General features: G+C 35.2%; 1 protein-coding gene across 1 annotated transcript in view; it reads left to right on the top strand.

The window, feature by feature from the left end:
• DACH1 (dachshund family transcription factor 1) overlaps positions 1–15,862 on the top strand; it is a 341,631-nt gene that overhangs the window by 168,095 nt on the left and 157,674 nt on the right. Inside the window, exon 3 of the mRNA XM_018071320.2 lies at positions 6,825–6,986. Within this exon, the coding sequence (XP_017926809.1) occupies positions 6,825–6,986 (162 nt within the window). The remainder of the gene's footprint in view (positions 1–6,824; positions 6,987–15,862) is intronic.

Raw genomic sequence — 15,862 nt, 5'->3', positions numbered from 1 at the left:
CCGGGAATCTATTGCTTTTGAAAAGATGACTGTTGTTTAAGAAAGAATGCGCTTTCTTAATTGTATTGTATTGATGCTGAGTGCATTCAAGTACGATTTTGAACTGTTACTGAAAACTGCAGTATAGCCAGGCAGTTATGCAGCATACATTGTTTAATTCTGTCACAACTGCACCAAGCCAATAATAAATTCATAGATTACAAAATCCTGTTAAAATAGAACAGTTAGTAATTTGTTGCGGTATTTAAAAGGCACTGTTTGATTTCACTTTTTACTCTTCAGTACAAAGGAATAAACCCTCAGTAAAAAATAACTTGATGGAATGTAAGTCAATCATCCATTAATGGCAAATATTGGTAATAAAATAATCACATTTACATATTTTTTTGAGCATTGTTGAAACTGCTCGTAGATCAAATTCAAAAAGTACAGTCAATATGAAGTTTTGTCTGCTTTTATCAAAACAAATCAAGGGGACACGACTTCTTTCTAGGACCATGTTTTATTTCTGCAACTGTGTTATTAATTGTGGAGGCACATTTTAAGTATAAAGATTTTTAGTTTTGAAGATTACTGAGGAAATTTAGCTCTTTTGCTTCTTTATCTTTAATGCAATACCCAGACCTCAAAATTCATATTACAATTTTGAAGTAGTTACAGGAAAAAGGTCTGATTAGGCTGATGAACAACAGATGGTTTGAGCTTCCCATACACTGGTTTTCTCCCAGTGCAAGACTGACAGTTTCATTTTAGTTGCACCAATCTAAACTGTGGATGACTTTTTTTCTAAGTATTCCTTCTTTAACAATATTTAAAGTGCAGTAGTTATTTCACTCTTTCTTTTTACATGACATCTTTAATAATAACCCTTTAAAAGATATTAAAAAGTTATCTGGATGAGCAGTTTAACTGAACCATTCATGTTCATCAGGAAAATACAGCTAGAGGGGCCAGACAAGAATTTTTTGATTATCCCAAAATAACAGGTACTGAAATTTTAGGGTAAACCAGTCTTGTTGTATTGGATCAATCCAGACATCTTAACAGAAAAAAGGCTTCTGCATAACTGTGAGATCCCAGATCTACATGGTACAGAAAGAATTCTACTAGTGAAACTCAGTATATTTTAGCAGGCCATTATGGTTTAGTCTGAAGTTCTCCTTTCTGCAATACAGTCTATGTAATCAGACCTCTGTCCTCCTGCAGATTGCTTTCCCCTTCTTGTTTTATGTATCACACTATATAAAACACCCATTAGATCAGAGACTAAGGTTAGGATCCTATTTCATTTGAAATAACTGGGCAGCAGCATAATAAGCTACCAAAAACTTGTACCTGAACTGCTGAAACCCATGAAACCAGTGCAATAACCTAGAGTGATCGGGGTCAAGTCCTAGGAGGTAACCCTGCCTTTCTTTCTTGGGCAGAGTTTTTCAGATTTTAGTAAGAATTTTGCCAAAGTAAGAACCTCAGTATGAAATCTGGAATTAAGTCAAGAAAAGATATGAATTATTTTCAAGTCAGTACCATTGAAATAAACTATAAGAAAAAGGATTAAACATTAATTTGAAATAATGAAAGGAGTTCTTTCAGAATTTAGAGGAGATTTGGACCTCCTCCCATGCAGTGAGTAAACCGTTTCTGCAGAGCGAACTTTCCAGCAAATAAATGAAATTAAATGTAACACACTGCTGACAGTCGTATTTTGGTTTTCTGCCTGTTCTATGATTACAAAGGTAGAGTTTCTTGAAAATGTCAAAGTCCTAAATTACTCAATTTTCTATGTACCCATGAATACATATATATATATGAGATAATTGTATCGAGGAAATTAATAATTATTTATTTGAATGACTATTAGGAATTCTTATTACTCTTAGGCATAGTTATGTGAAGGAATTTAAAAGTGAATGAAGAAAAATTACTTAGCTAATTTTGTAATTTGTCCCAGGATGAAGTTTAGGCATACAGTTAAAAATGTTTATTTTGAGACATATTCGAGGCTGAAAAAGTTACACTCATAAGTCCTTTTCTGTTTTCCTTCACAAATAAGGTGCACTGTAAGCTGCTCACATCTGAACTTAAAAAACTGAAAGTTTTAAGAGCTTTCTCTTAAGGCAGGCAGGGAATAGTGTATGTTATATATAAAATAGGAAGACAGAAACCCTGGATGTGATTTAGTGCCCACCAGTAATTTGTACACATTTTGAAAATCTGTCATGATATATGACAGCTCTCTCAGGCACTTTATATTTAAAACAGAATTGTTTTCTGAAGATGCTTTGTTTTTTTGTCATTGTTTTCTGTTCCATTCATTCATTTTTCAGCATTAGAGACCACACATACTGGGCATACTTCTGGTCTCATTCTCACCCACGAAATTCTGACTTCAGTAGAGTTGTATGGGTGTAAATTAGACTAGGACTTGGCAGGAAAAAGCTTGTGATTATATTTGGCAGAGACAGCAGGCTGCAACTTTATTAACATAATTAACAGCTACAAACACACCCAACAGGCCAAAGTAATCTAGTGACGGAGGAGAGAAGGTCTTAGTAGGGAAAGGATCCTTTGCGCTCTCTTTTGGTGGTCTGCTTCTTGATCCTGAGTTCCTACTAGGGCTTGGCGAGCACTCAGTTGAGCTGTAATTCAAATTCATCGGCTCCTGCAAGACACCTTGAACAGACTTTTGCTGATGAGTCTATAGGAGCTGTCAGCAGTACGGAGATTACTTCAGAGGTGTGATGGTTGAATCGAACTTTACTTTCTGATGTTTTGCTTTTTGAATTAAATTGTTGGACAAGATTAATTGCATGCAGTAAGAGATTTAAATGAATGGCTTTATAAAGCATTAAAGTTCTAAGTATGTCACATGGGAAAAAAGCTGTAAGGTTTAAATGAATAAATGTATTTAATGCATAAAATGTCTAGGCTAATTTTTTAATTCCTTTACTAACATCTTTTATTGAAAAACCATACTTTATTCATCCATCTTAGTTATACTGCTGTGGTTGTGGTAATTTAATATTCCTGCTCTTTGCTAATCTTCTGGTTCAACAGAAGTAAACAATAGGTTTCATAAATTAAAAATACGCTCTTCAGAACATGCTTCTAAAGATAAAAAACAAGGCTGTAAACATTTATGACTGAAACAAACTAGATTGTTCAAATACTGCCATGATGTATCATGTATATCAATATGGCACTGATATCAGTTAGAATGCAAACAAGGTTTTAAATGATGTGCCCCTTCATTTCAGCTGGAGAATCCGCTTTACACCATCTGCCTATCAGATGGTTAGGAACCAGGACTGCGTATTAATGCCACATGTTCGATTTTCATTCCTCTTGTAATGGTTAGATTCATATTGCTAATAGCTGTGCGTGAGCACTGTCGATGAAATTTGTGTGACGATGGAGTGATGAGATATTTATAAAGTGCCTGTCTCACTGCATAATCAGCAGGAAGAATGCCAGACATAAACAACTTATCAATTTCAGAATATTAATGACAACTATCATTGACTTTAATTCATTGAATATTTTGGCCTGGATACATTTTAACTGTTCAAATAAATATTTGTGAAGAATAAAAAAATACCTAAGTGGTTGCTTGGTGTGATCCTTACTTCTTTGATTTCAGTTACCTTTCTGGGTCCCATCTGATTATCTCATTTATGAAGATAAAATTTCTGAAGTGTAGAGAAGTGTGCACCTTGGAAATCCCTTGCTTGCTTATTGTAGAGTAAAGTGATATTAAATACTGTTTAGGTCAAAAGGCTTTTTCAAACAATAAATTAAAAAAAAAATCCCAAGTATTTACTTAGGTATATACCATACTAGAACTTTAAAGTTTAGTATTTTAAAATAGGCATATAGATACATAGTAGCATGTTAACTTTTATTTATAATATATTTATCTACCTATACTAATGGGATAAGAAAGATAAGTCGGGCTCTGTGATGAAGTCTTGTCTTGCACCATACCCCAGTATACCACAGTGCACCAGTGGCTCTGATAATTGGCTTAGACCTTCCTTGCCGCTTGCTTTGCTGTATAAGGACAGTCAGGTGATGGGAAAAAGCAGCCTACTGCTGTGCGCTGGAAGGGCCGTGAGGAACAACATTAGGCTAAAATTCCTTACTCACGTTTCCCCCTTACTTACACCGATGCGTTTATGAGACATGCATTTCAGATTCCCATAGTTTAAATTAATTTCTGTATAGCAAAGTAATCATTTCAATCACTTCTGAGGCTATATGAGAGAAGCCATGAAATTAGTAATTTAATTTCTGCTTTTTTAAAGTATCATTTATTACGACAAGCTTTATCTTGCGAAAATTGTACTACAGAACTATGCAATTTGTATTTTAGTTTCTCAGTCCCTATCCAAAGTGAAGCATTATGGCCTGTTTTGTTGAGAAGCACCCAAGCATACTTTTTTTGCAAATTTTGTAGCAAAAGAGAGTTTATATTTTAGGAGTTCTGCATGCAGGTCATTATCCCAGTGAAATATAATAATTACGGGTGGGCTTACAAGTCCTATGTCCAGTGTCTGTTTAGTATGTAATTTACCCCAATACTTGGAAGCACTTAAAAACTGCTGGCCTAGAAGTATAGTTGCAACCAAAAGCTTGAGGCCTGCTGTTGTATTCATTGAATATAATGTATTGTAATATTCCTCCAAAGGATTGTTCTTTAAAAATGCTAGTTTTAGCTTGTCAGTGATGTATACATATATTAAAAAAGGAAGTATAGGTTATTGTGTTGTTTAATGAACACAGGATGCAAACCAGAGTTCAGAGGTGCACCATCCCTTTTTCTGTGGCCAAATTTAGGGACTGTAACCAAATTTGTGTAATGTATAGCTTCATATCCTTCCTCTAAGGTAAAAATATCGTTGGAAGCAATCCATGTTATTGTCAATACCTTCTTAAGATCAGAACATGCACAGTTTGTACTAGTAGCAGATGCTAAAATAAAAGTAAACCCTCATATTTATCCACCTTCTCATTTGACTTTTGGCTTTTGATACATCTTCTATCTGAAACAGCAGTTTTCTAAATAATACTTATTTGGTAATTCTCGTTGCACTTGGAGGTGTTAGAAGTCGGCCTGTGAGGAGGGTCAGGAAGCTGGAACTGTTTGCTGAACTTTATGTGGTCACACAAAGAAATAAGGAAACACAACCTTGTATCAAGCTGAGATATATTCAAAAGCATCTCTTCTGCTACCTCATTGATCTCCTGTTGTCCGTTCACCTTCTGCCTTTTCCCAGCTAGAATTTGCCTTCTGTCCCTCCCCATTGCTAGCCAAAACCATGGCAATAGTGAACTTGTTTTCCATGTAAGGAGTCAAAGGAGACAGGAGACCCCGGGAAGCAATGGTAGTAGCAATATTTATCTCAGCAGCCTGGGGATATTTGCTTATTTGGTCTTACCTGCTAAATTTCACCCCTCCTATGCTAGACAGCAGCCTTGACGCACTAGAATAGTAAATTGTGGAGTTAATTCCTCTTGAGATCCATAAGACACTTCACACATCTCAGAGTAGCTAAAAATCAGACAAGCGGGCACACCTTTAAACTAATTGCAGTGGGGTTTTCGAACCTTCTCCATGGTCAGGTCAAGAATCTTGATTCAGAATGACTGAGGGTCTGTTCTTCTCTTGTGGCATCACATGCTGAGGGCTGAGATTGCATCATTCCATTAAACTTACCTGCTTTCATGCCTTCTCTTTTATTTCTTAAATTTAGTTCTCTTTCATTTCCATCTCCACCCCCTGCGTCAATTGGGTGGGGGAGGCAGCTCTTGTAAAGTTTTGACATTGACTTCTCTCTGCTGGCACCCAGGATGGGGGACATGGATCTGAGTGGGTAGCAGCAGCGTTTGGGGACCACAGAAGAATTACCCTGCCTTAGGGAAGAGGGCAAAAAATTATGCTTGTGACTTTGATTAAAGGCTGCATCTAATTTTGAGTTATGAAGGCATTACTGGACCATTTATCTAACTGCTAGTGACAGAGAGAAACTTTCCTGGTTTTGTTGAACATTCTTGTAAATGACTGGATGGCAGAAATTTGGTTTAGTAGGAAGAACACTTTGGTTGCCCGCAGGTGGCTTTGGAATTGGGATTAAATGGGTTTAATAATTCCTCTTATTGATAAATAACTTAGATTTGTGATAACCATAGATTTATAATTTGAATTAATTCTTCATTTGGTCGTAGAAATAGATGCTGAGACAAATGATATGCAGTGGTTGGGGCTTCCATACTGTAGCCATTAAATACATTAGTGCCTTCAAGTCTGAAAAAGATGCTTCCTAAGTGATTACATCTCCTTGCTGTTATATATGAATTGAGAAATGTCTGAGTTCTATCATCTGTTACTACTAAATAGAAATTATACCCATTTTTTCTCTTTTCTTTAGCATGTCAAACATTGGAGAGCTAAAGGTTTTTTTCCTAAGTACTGTTACCTAAATGTTCGCCTATTTATAGTCAGACACTCAGGACACCATTTTGAAGCTGAATTAGATTTTTGACTGCATGTGTTTGTAGCTGTAGCTAGTTATGATTGTATTATGGATGCAGTTACTGGATACCAAGTTCAGGTTTAGATCAAAGTATAGCAGTAATTATCTAAATATGATGAGAAATATTTTACTTGAAAAAGTGGACAGTTTTCAAATCCAAGAAGAAGAATAATACTCTGCAGTGTTCTCTGTTCATTACATAACAAGCATGAAGAAAGAATAACAATCGTAGTCCCTATAATGGAGAATAATAGAATAATGTATATTAAAGTTTTTCCTTCTTCTTTGCAGGTCTGACAGCAGCAGCTGCAGCAGCAGCAGCTGCCACCAATGCTGCAATAGCAGAAGCAATGAAAGTGAAAAAAATTAAATTGGAAGCTATGTCCAACTATCATGCGAATAATAACCAGCATGGAGCAGACTCTGAGAATGGAGATCTGAATTCAAGTGTTGGTAAGTTTCAGACACAGCATTATTATATGTCCATAATACCCAGATATTTTATTAAAACAGTGGTCTTTCTGAACTACCTTCTGAAGTCCTTGATTTGGTGTAAAGAGTTGCATATTTATTTTCCTTTTCGTAATGTTTTTAGTTGTATTTTGTATCTGACCTTTACAGCAGCGTTCAGCGTTGTTGTTACTATTACAAAAACATTCTTTTCTTTGCAGGCTACTTTTGCAGACTCCAGTTAATATTTTCCATGAAAGAAAGTGGTTTGATTGCTTAGAGTTCATTTTTCAAAGTACAGGTGGAGTGACAGATGATGGTGTCAAAGTGAAATTTAACAATGTCTCCTGCTCAGTGTGTTGGGTATCGACTTTAGGTAATTCAGAACACAAGCTTGAAAGCAAAATATTTCATACTTTCATGTACCCTGTGACAAAAGGAAAACATACATACACAATAAATTTTACCGTGCTTTGCAGTTCCTATCATATTTTATTTTAATATACACATTCTTAAAATGTAGTTAACAGGTTTTTCCATTTCTTAAGCAGCCATCAGCCACTCTTGTTCTTTTTCAAAAAAGAATTGTTTCAGTATACTTTATGAATTTGTTTGGACAATTTGTTTTGCTAAAGCATACTTCAAAGCTAGGATAACTTTTTGTTGTTGTTGATTAAATCTTTAATCATCTGTGTGTGTCTGCTGTAAAATGTTTTGTTATGCCATTTCATTGTATTGGCTCCTTTTATCATGTTGAGACAGTATTAACTTAGCAACAGAAATTCAATGACAGAGAGGTACATTCAGAAGACTGCAGAGAAGATTGGTGTATACTGGAATAAAATGTCTTCAGATAGGCTTTTTTGCTTTTATTTTGGCCCTTTGTCTAGTTTGGGGGTTTTTTTTGGTTTTTCATCTCCTAAATACATTTGAAATGAATCTTAGAGAGTTATGTACTAGCCTTAACATAAATAAATATGTGTTTGTGAACGATGTTTCTGCACAGTTCAGTAGACATCAGTAGGGTATTATTTAGAAATAATATGAATAGCAGTTCAGAGAACAGGTTCACCTAGGCACATGCTATTGTAAATAGCAACAATATATATGCATTGCTGCATAAGGAGATGACATGATTGGTTTTGTTTTCCTTTTAAATAAAAGCTTAAAAATGCCTCTGTGATGGTGAAGAAAATAGTCTTAAATTGTGTGTAAGTACTCGGATAGCAATGGGGATAGTCACTTGAATATTAGTGGAAAGATTGTCCTCTTAGAGAGAAGACAAGAGAGGGTACAGAGGAAGTATCTTAGAAATGTGGGAGGAGGAGATAGGTAAAAATGAAGTGCAAGGACCAGGTGGCCCCCAGCGTGCTGGGAGAAGAGGGAAGCAATGAGAAAGAGTGCAAAGTGTAAATGCAAACTGGGAAGATAAAGAATGTGTAGTAGAACTAGAAGCTAGTTTAGGTTTTCAGACATAGATGAATACATTATGTGAAATAAAATGTTCAAATACTGGCTTATAGAACTGTTATTCTGTTTGGCAGTTCTAGGGACAAACCACATGTGAATCCATGGAAATGGAAAAGTTAACAGGCAATCAACAACTAACCATGCAGAGTAGTTGTAGGAGAGTGGATGGAGGGAATATGTGAACTCCTTTGAATGAAAAGGAAAAAAAATCTATTTTGAAATCATTATTTGAGGCATAATTTAGATAACTAATATGCTCTTACACAGCTTAATCATTTCCTGTTTAAGAAAATCCATTCTAGCTATTTTAGTCAGACAAAGTTAGCAAAGTAAGATTATTTATTGTCAATGTCAAAATTTCCTCTCAGCCCCTTAACTGACTTGTTAGCTTCAGTTAATTTCTCAATTTAACTGAATGAAGAATTGAATTAATTTTGTTCAGAAAAAAATGGCTCTTCTGAGTAGAGCGAAAAGCTTTCCAGTTGTCTCCATTCTATGAGGAATGGGTCTGGCAATACAGTTTGCTTGTCTGTTTCCAGTCTTGAGCTATACCCTTCATATGGAGGATTTCTCAAAAATAGTTTGTTTTTGTTTCTTTTATAGTCAACCCTATCCAGTGTTGGTTATGCATATGGAATCATAGAAGTGATTCCTGCTGCTACTAATGCCAGGGTATTATTTGGTTCAGGAAGAGTTAAGTCTTTGTGTATTAGTTGCATTTTTGAAAATTAGCATACTGTATTATCTTGACAAGAACTCATATTTCAAAGGTGTTGCTTTGTAGTAGGTGTGTGCTCTTTTTCTTCTGCATTTTTTTCAGATGCTTATTTATGTCTTTTCAAATAAATATTATCGGGTCCACATACTATTAATGTTTTAAATAATGACTTGTTAGGCAGGAATATGAAGTATTACATTACTGAATGTTGACAGGAGGAAAGAATAAACCAAAAGAAAATAACCTGGTTTTGGTTTGTATTTTAAATTATGTTATGTGCCTGACCAAACTGAAAAGGAGCAAACAAAACAATCCAACCAGGCTAAAAGCTTAACTGATACATCTTAGCCCATATGTAGCAGGCATTATGGTGTGCATGGATCGATCCTATCTTGTTCTTAGGCTGCTCCAATGCCTATGTAAGAGCAGATAAATAAAATAAGGACTCTGGAGTTCATTTTTCAGGTTTACTTCTGAATTGTCTTGCTTTTTGGTTTTAATCAAATGTTTAATGTGAATTGTTTTTGTGGACTACCATTGTATAATTATATAGAGCACTACACAAATTTATTAACTTGGTCCTTTGAAGCAATGACTAGGTTAGTGAATGAAAGGAGTTAAAGGAAGCCAATGATACTAATAAGTAATTATTTTATATCCCTCAGTTTTGTTGGTAACCTTGAGCTTGCATCCTCCCATCAGAATTATCATTTTAGAAGTGTGAAAAAAATGAAAGAAAAAAAAAAGAAATTACAGAGGAATCAGGGTGAGGTATTAGCACACTGAGTAAAATATATGGCTGCAACGCCTTTCTCCCCCATCCACAATCAATTGGATTCTTTTAGTTTAATATTTACTTGCTAAGATGAGATGCTAGTCTGCATGGTGATAAACAGTCTGCTACTGGCATCTGAAGGTGACCTGTCAGTTCATATGGACAAATCTGCTGCTTACTGAAATGTACAAAATAAATCATTAAAGCAGGCAGGTGCTCATTCCCAGATTTAAATCACCATAGATTTATGATTTGAATTAATGCTTCATTTGGTCATAGAAATAGATGCTGAGACAAATGATATGCAGTGGTTGGGGCTTCCATACTGTAGCCATCCTAATATTGATTACTGAGATGTCTTTGCAATCTCTTGTTTATATCAAGTACTGTCTTGTGACAGCTTGGCTGATATGAGCTACATTACAGATAAGAAGGAAAAATGTCCCGGGTTCTTTTTAGTGGCAATTCTACATACAACATACAGGGTAGATAAATTATTGGAGTTTTCTTTAAAAAATGAATTCCATAGGGCAGCAAACAAAAAAGAAAGATTATGTTGTTATTGAGTGCTTGGTTTTGGTTTTTTTAAAATAAATAATTGCAGAATTAAAAGAAAGAGAGCAACAAGGTCAAACTTAAAATTTCATTGAAGAGGTTCTACTCTTTGTCGTATTAACATCTTAGTATGGTATTAGGATCAGTTGTATGTTTACCATCTGATACTCTGAAGCAATGCATAGGTAAAGCAGCTAAATCATTTCCTTGCTGCTTAAGTACTCACTGCCCTGCTATCATACTTAATTAACCTGCTACAGCAAAAGATAGAAGCCTTTGAAAATAAATACCTTTAAAGCTATTTCTGTGAGCTAGGCTTTGCTATCTATAACTTGGTAGGAAGTGAAGAACAGTCCATATATTTTTGCTTCACAAACATTTTATATAATGAAACACTATGCACACACTGTAGGGAATACTCAAAGGATTTGTTAAGACCTTTGCCACTTGCTAAAATATGACTCATAAAACTTGTAAACAACTATCAACAATAGTAAATTACTTGCTTAGTAGGAAATGAGTTCATATCTATTCAAAATGTGATCTCAAAACAGATGTCCCAAGAAAATGTCATTGTTTAAACTACATTCATACAAAAAAAATTTGCTATTATTTCTTTAAGGAAGTGAAGCAATCAAGAAGACTTTGGTGTTCTTAGTTTCTAAACACAGTTAGGAAATACAAGGCAACATTTTACACTTGGCTAGCATGTTAATCCATAAACAACCACAAAATGTGTTGAAAATTAAGAGGTTTTCTTGGCATGTTAGGTTTCCTCTTTATATGCATTATCTTGCAATATTTAAAATTATGAGACAAACACAAGGCTTCCTGTGATGTGTAGTTCAAAAGTAATGATTGCTTGTATACTATTCTTTTTTTTTCATCCAGAATCAGAGATAAAATGATTTAGGTGAAATTATTTTTCTCCAGTGACCTTGTCCAATAATAGAACAGTACAAAATGCAGTAATTTCCTTTTTCTAAACACACGTGTCTACTTTGAAGGAAAGAATTACTTTTACGGTTTCAGGAAAAAGTCTTGGAGACCTTGAAAAAGCAAATAAAAGGAAACAGAGAATGCAGGCCACTGAGCACAGCTCTGCAGTTGCACATCTGATTCTCTGCCTTGGCAATGTTAATGAACCTCAAATCCTCCCTATAATTAGATGAGGGAATTGCTTATATTTTCAAACAGATGATGCTGCTATAATGAAACGATTGACAGGGAACTTAAGAGTGTCTACAGTAGTCATTTGGTTTCCGGGTTTTGGGTTGGGTTTTTTTTTGGTTTGTTTTTTTTTGTTTTTTTTTTTTTTGTCTTTTTGTTTTGGTTTGGTTTGGTTTGGTTTTTTTTTGTTTGGTTGGTTATTTTTTTTTTTTAATGTAAAAGAAGATTGGTTGTAGATACAAGTCCTGGGAGAGGTAGCAATTTACACAGAAAGCTATGACAGGTGTCTTTGCATAGCATGGAAATAAAATGGAAGACAGAGGAATGATGGGCAGGTATGGCAATTTTCGGGAGGGGGTGTCCTATGCTTATTCTGCTTGGGTTCTTTAAAAGGGGACGAGACTCAAGAGATGGATCCGGATTGAGTGCACAGCTGTAACTGCTGATGAGCTAATTGCTCCTTATCTCTCAGCCCCATTCATCTTCATTTTTTACCAATTACTGAGAATTATCTGTGTTCTCAGTTGGATATGAGAGTTAATCCTTTTTGGTTAAGCTGGCAGTACTGTGAGCAGATTCCAAATCATAGGGTGAAAAAGCCAGAGCACGCTTGTTCTCAAACTCTCTCCAGTTCGATGACGGTATCACTAGTTCATAAGAATTTTTCTATTGTTTAACAGATTAAACACTGACTTTTTTTTTTACTTTCATATTATTATTAATATATGTATTTCTCTTAGTGTAGACTCAATGTGTATATTCCTAGGTGGACAGATATGTTCCCTTTCTGAAAGTATTCACTTGCAAAAATGAAAATAAGATAAATATTAACTTCAGACCAGAAAGATTCTTTGCGGTACGTCAGTGTTTATTGTATGATACATAGCACTTCTTTTAACGACAAGACTGTGCATGCAACTTTGACACCATGGGACATAAGACAAATGCTTGTCAGTGACATATATCTACTTTTGTAAATTTGTTTGAGATCTGTGGATGAAAAGTGCTGTCTAGGTGCTTGCAAAGGCATAATCATACAGCCTTAAGGACAAATGTGCTATGTTGAGCACATCATATTTCAAACTAAAGGAATGCTTTCATAAAAGTGTGGTTTGGGAACACACAGAAGACTAGAAGCAGATCGTTTGGTAATAATCAGGTCACTAAACTTTTTTCTAGAATTTTACTTTTCATAGGTGAAAAAAAAGTTGAATTTTATACCTACAATGTAATGTTTGTCTGTCAACCAAGCATATAATTTCTCCATATCTGGTTCCCTAGCTTTTGATTGTGATAGTTAATTTGCTAAAAAAAGCAACAAATTCGTTGTTATGATCTGAACATCAGTTAGTAAATTAAGGGAATTATTAGCAAAGATTCAGCATTTAGTGTTGGAAGGTCAGTTGTAACGGGTCCCGCATCTAGAGTAAATCCTCACTGTGAAGTTCGCTGAAACAAATGTAGACATTTGCATGTGAGTCACCTTAGACTCAACAGGCAGCAATAGGCAGTTGTAGGGGTGATCCGTCTCATCGTGAAGTAGATGGCAAAAGTAGATCAGATAAAGGGCATCTTACAAGTGCTTAGTCATGCAACTACTGAGTTGTAGTTATGTAAGAAAGTGAAATGAATGAATCTAACTCTCAATGTGTGCAATTAATATTTCCTGGAATAAGATTTAGAGGAGTTAACAGATCTTTTCCAAGACAGTGATACAGTAATGGCAAAATAGTGTCTGAGACACAGGGAAATGGAAAAGAAAAAGAAATAAATCTACTCTTTAGAGACAGCAGGTGAGAAGTTTAGCTATTCACGCAGAAAACTATTTAGATATAAATATACTCACGTTTATTCTATTGTATAGGTATATTGCTTCTGAAAAGGGTGATTTTACATGAAGTATACAAAAGAATAGGCTTCTAAAACTGCAGAAGCAGAAGGTTCTTATGTGACATTTGTGCTGTGGGCTTGCTATGAAGCTTTATCAAGTTCATGGAAAAATCTAAAGTGATAAGTCTATCTTGTCAGCAAGATAACAAAAAAGGCTATTTATATTGTTTGAACACATTTATTTTATTTCCTGTTGCATGCAAGATAATCCTAATTGGATAAATAGTTGGATAATTTAATCTTCAGTGTGATTTTTTCCAAAATGCATACTTTATTGTTATGACCATTTTCCTTTTCAGTACTGCCTTGTATGAAACTAATGAAATTGTTAAGCTTTATTCAGTTTTGTTTCATTATTACTTTTTATCTGTACTAAATATACTAAAACATAATATTGTGGATGTGCTATATTAAGAAATGTAAGCTTAATACACAGCTTACTTTGTTAAGTAGTTATGGTGGTCTGTAGGGTCATCTTTCATAAATATTATCTAGAAGCTACATTTTTAAAAGAAAACATTAAACTTTATGATTATAAGTTCAATTTTAGAAAATAATGGCTATGGTGGAATACATAACAAATTAACATATCTCACATGTGAATTGAATTATCATCATGAAAGTATGTGTCTTTTCTGTGTTACAGACATTTAAATGTGCTGTATTATGCATAAAAATATTTTCTTTATAGAGATAGTAAAGAAATATAGAATACTTTTCATTCATCTTCAGGACAAGTGACTAAAAAGACCCTGATTTATTTTTGGAACAGAATTAAAATGTGCATCCTTTTCTGACTGGTGTGTATGTTTCACAGTGATGTGAACTAGGCAACATATCTTGGGTTTGGGTTTAAAGGTAGCTTGATAAAGATAAGTCTTGTAGGGTTTTGTTTAATCAGGTTATCCTGGGGGCAAAGAAAGTGTGCTTTCTAGAGACTAAGGCTGTGTTTGCACCCATAAGATGCCTGCCTGTGTTCTGTGTTCAAAGGAGCATTTTCCAAGTTTCTCTAGGTAACGGGCAAAGACAACCATAGGGCCTAAGTCTGGCACCTACTGTAAGAAATTTTCTTAAATTGAGTCTGTGCATGTAGAAAATTGCGTACTCTGGCAGTTCTTAAAAACGCCATTTTATAGGTCTTTTCCCATCAGCAATGTCAGCGGGATCTACATGTAGATACATTGCCCTTGTCTCAGAGTTTGCATTCAAGTCTTAGAGCTTCAACTTTTTATGATCAGGAAATCCATTACACATCTAAGTGATAAAGCAGATAAATGAGGGCCATATTGCTGCAAAAATCAGAATGGGAAATAACTGCCTCTTTTATATGGAAAGAAGTAATGTGTACAGAAGAGGGAGGGGACAAGCAAGGGGAAGATACAGTCCTCTGAAAAGGCAGTAGGCAGTTTATTGTAGAGGTCAAAGTTTCTTATTTCTTTTAAGCCCCTCCTGTGATAATAGAGGTAAAGCGCTGAGCATGCTCTTAGGTTACATGTCAGATACAGACATCAAATTTTCCCTTTGCTTTTGGATCTTGACTGGCAGTCCAGTTTATGTCTGAATATTCAAATACTAGAACCATGGGATTATGTACTTCCAAAGAAAACCAACTCAGCATAGATTTTTTTGTAAAGTGTATTGACCATCTTCTTTTTGGCTATACTGGGTAGGGCATTATTCAATGTTTTCAAAAATGGAGAATTAAGGCCATGGACAGGAAAAAAGTACTGTGAGACTTGTGTAACTTTTCTGTTCAAGTAAAGGAGGAAGCTCCACAACCTCTTAAAATTCAGCTTTTGCACAGCCTCATGGGGTCTTTTAAGTTGCAGAAGCAATTTAGCCATTTCATTGGACCTATCGCTTTTTGCATTAAAACTGAAAGTGCCTGAAGTTGACACTCCTGTAAAGCGCAGCCCTGTGACTGCTGAGGTGAGAGGAGGCGGCTGTTGCACAAACGACCCTCTGGGTATCTTAATCGTGTATTAACTGATCAACATGCCTGAAAAAAGAAAGCTTAATAACATAAAATGCAACTGGCAGTACCTTGAAAAATCCATGTGGATTTTTGACAGTGAAGATGGAGACAATAGGAATACTTGATGGACCAGACAGGAGGGAACAGAAAGGATTTTAGCGTGGTTTTCCTTAACAGCAGGCCATAATCGACATGCAGACCCTTGCATTTATTCAGTGCTGAGAGAATTACTAGTTTGATAACGACTAGGAATGTTGTTATTAAAACAGTATGTGCAGTTCATTTTCAACAGTTTTGAATTAGAGTCTGCACTAATGAAACGGATA

Source organism: Manacus vitellinus, unplaced genomic scaffold (assembly GCF_001715985.3).
Source record: "Manacus vitellinus isolate BGI_N305 unplaced genomic scaffold, ASM171598v3 scaffold_2_pilon, whole genome shotgun sequence".
Taxonomy (NCBI): domain Eukaryota; kingdom Metazoa; phylum Chordata; class Aves; order Passeriformes; family Pipridae; genus Manacus; species Manacus vitellinus.
The sequence above is the reverse complement of the archived record's forward strand: the minus strand, read 5'-3'. Positions and strand labels throughout refer to the sequence as shown.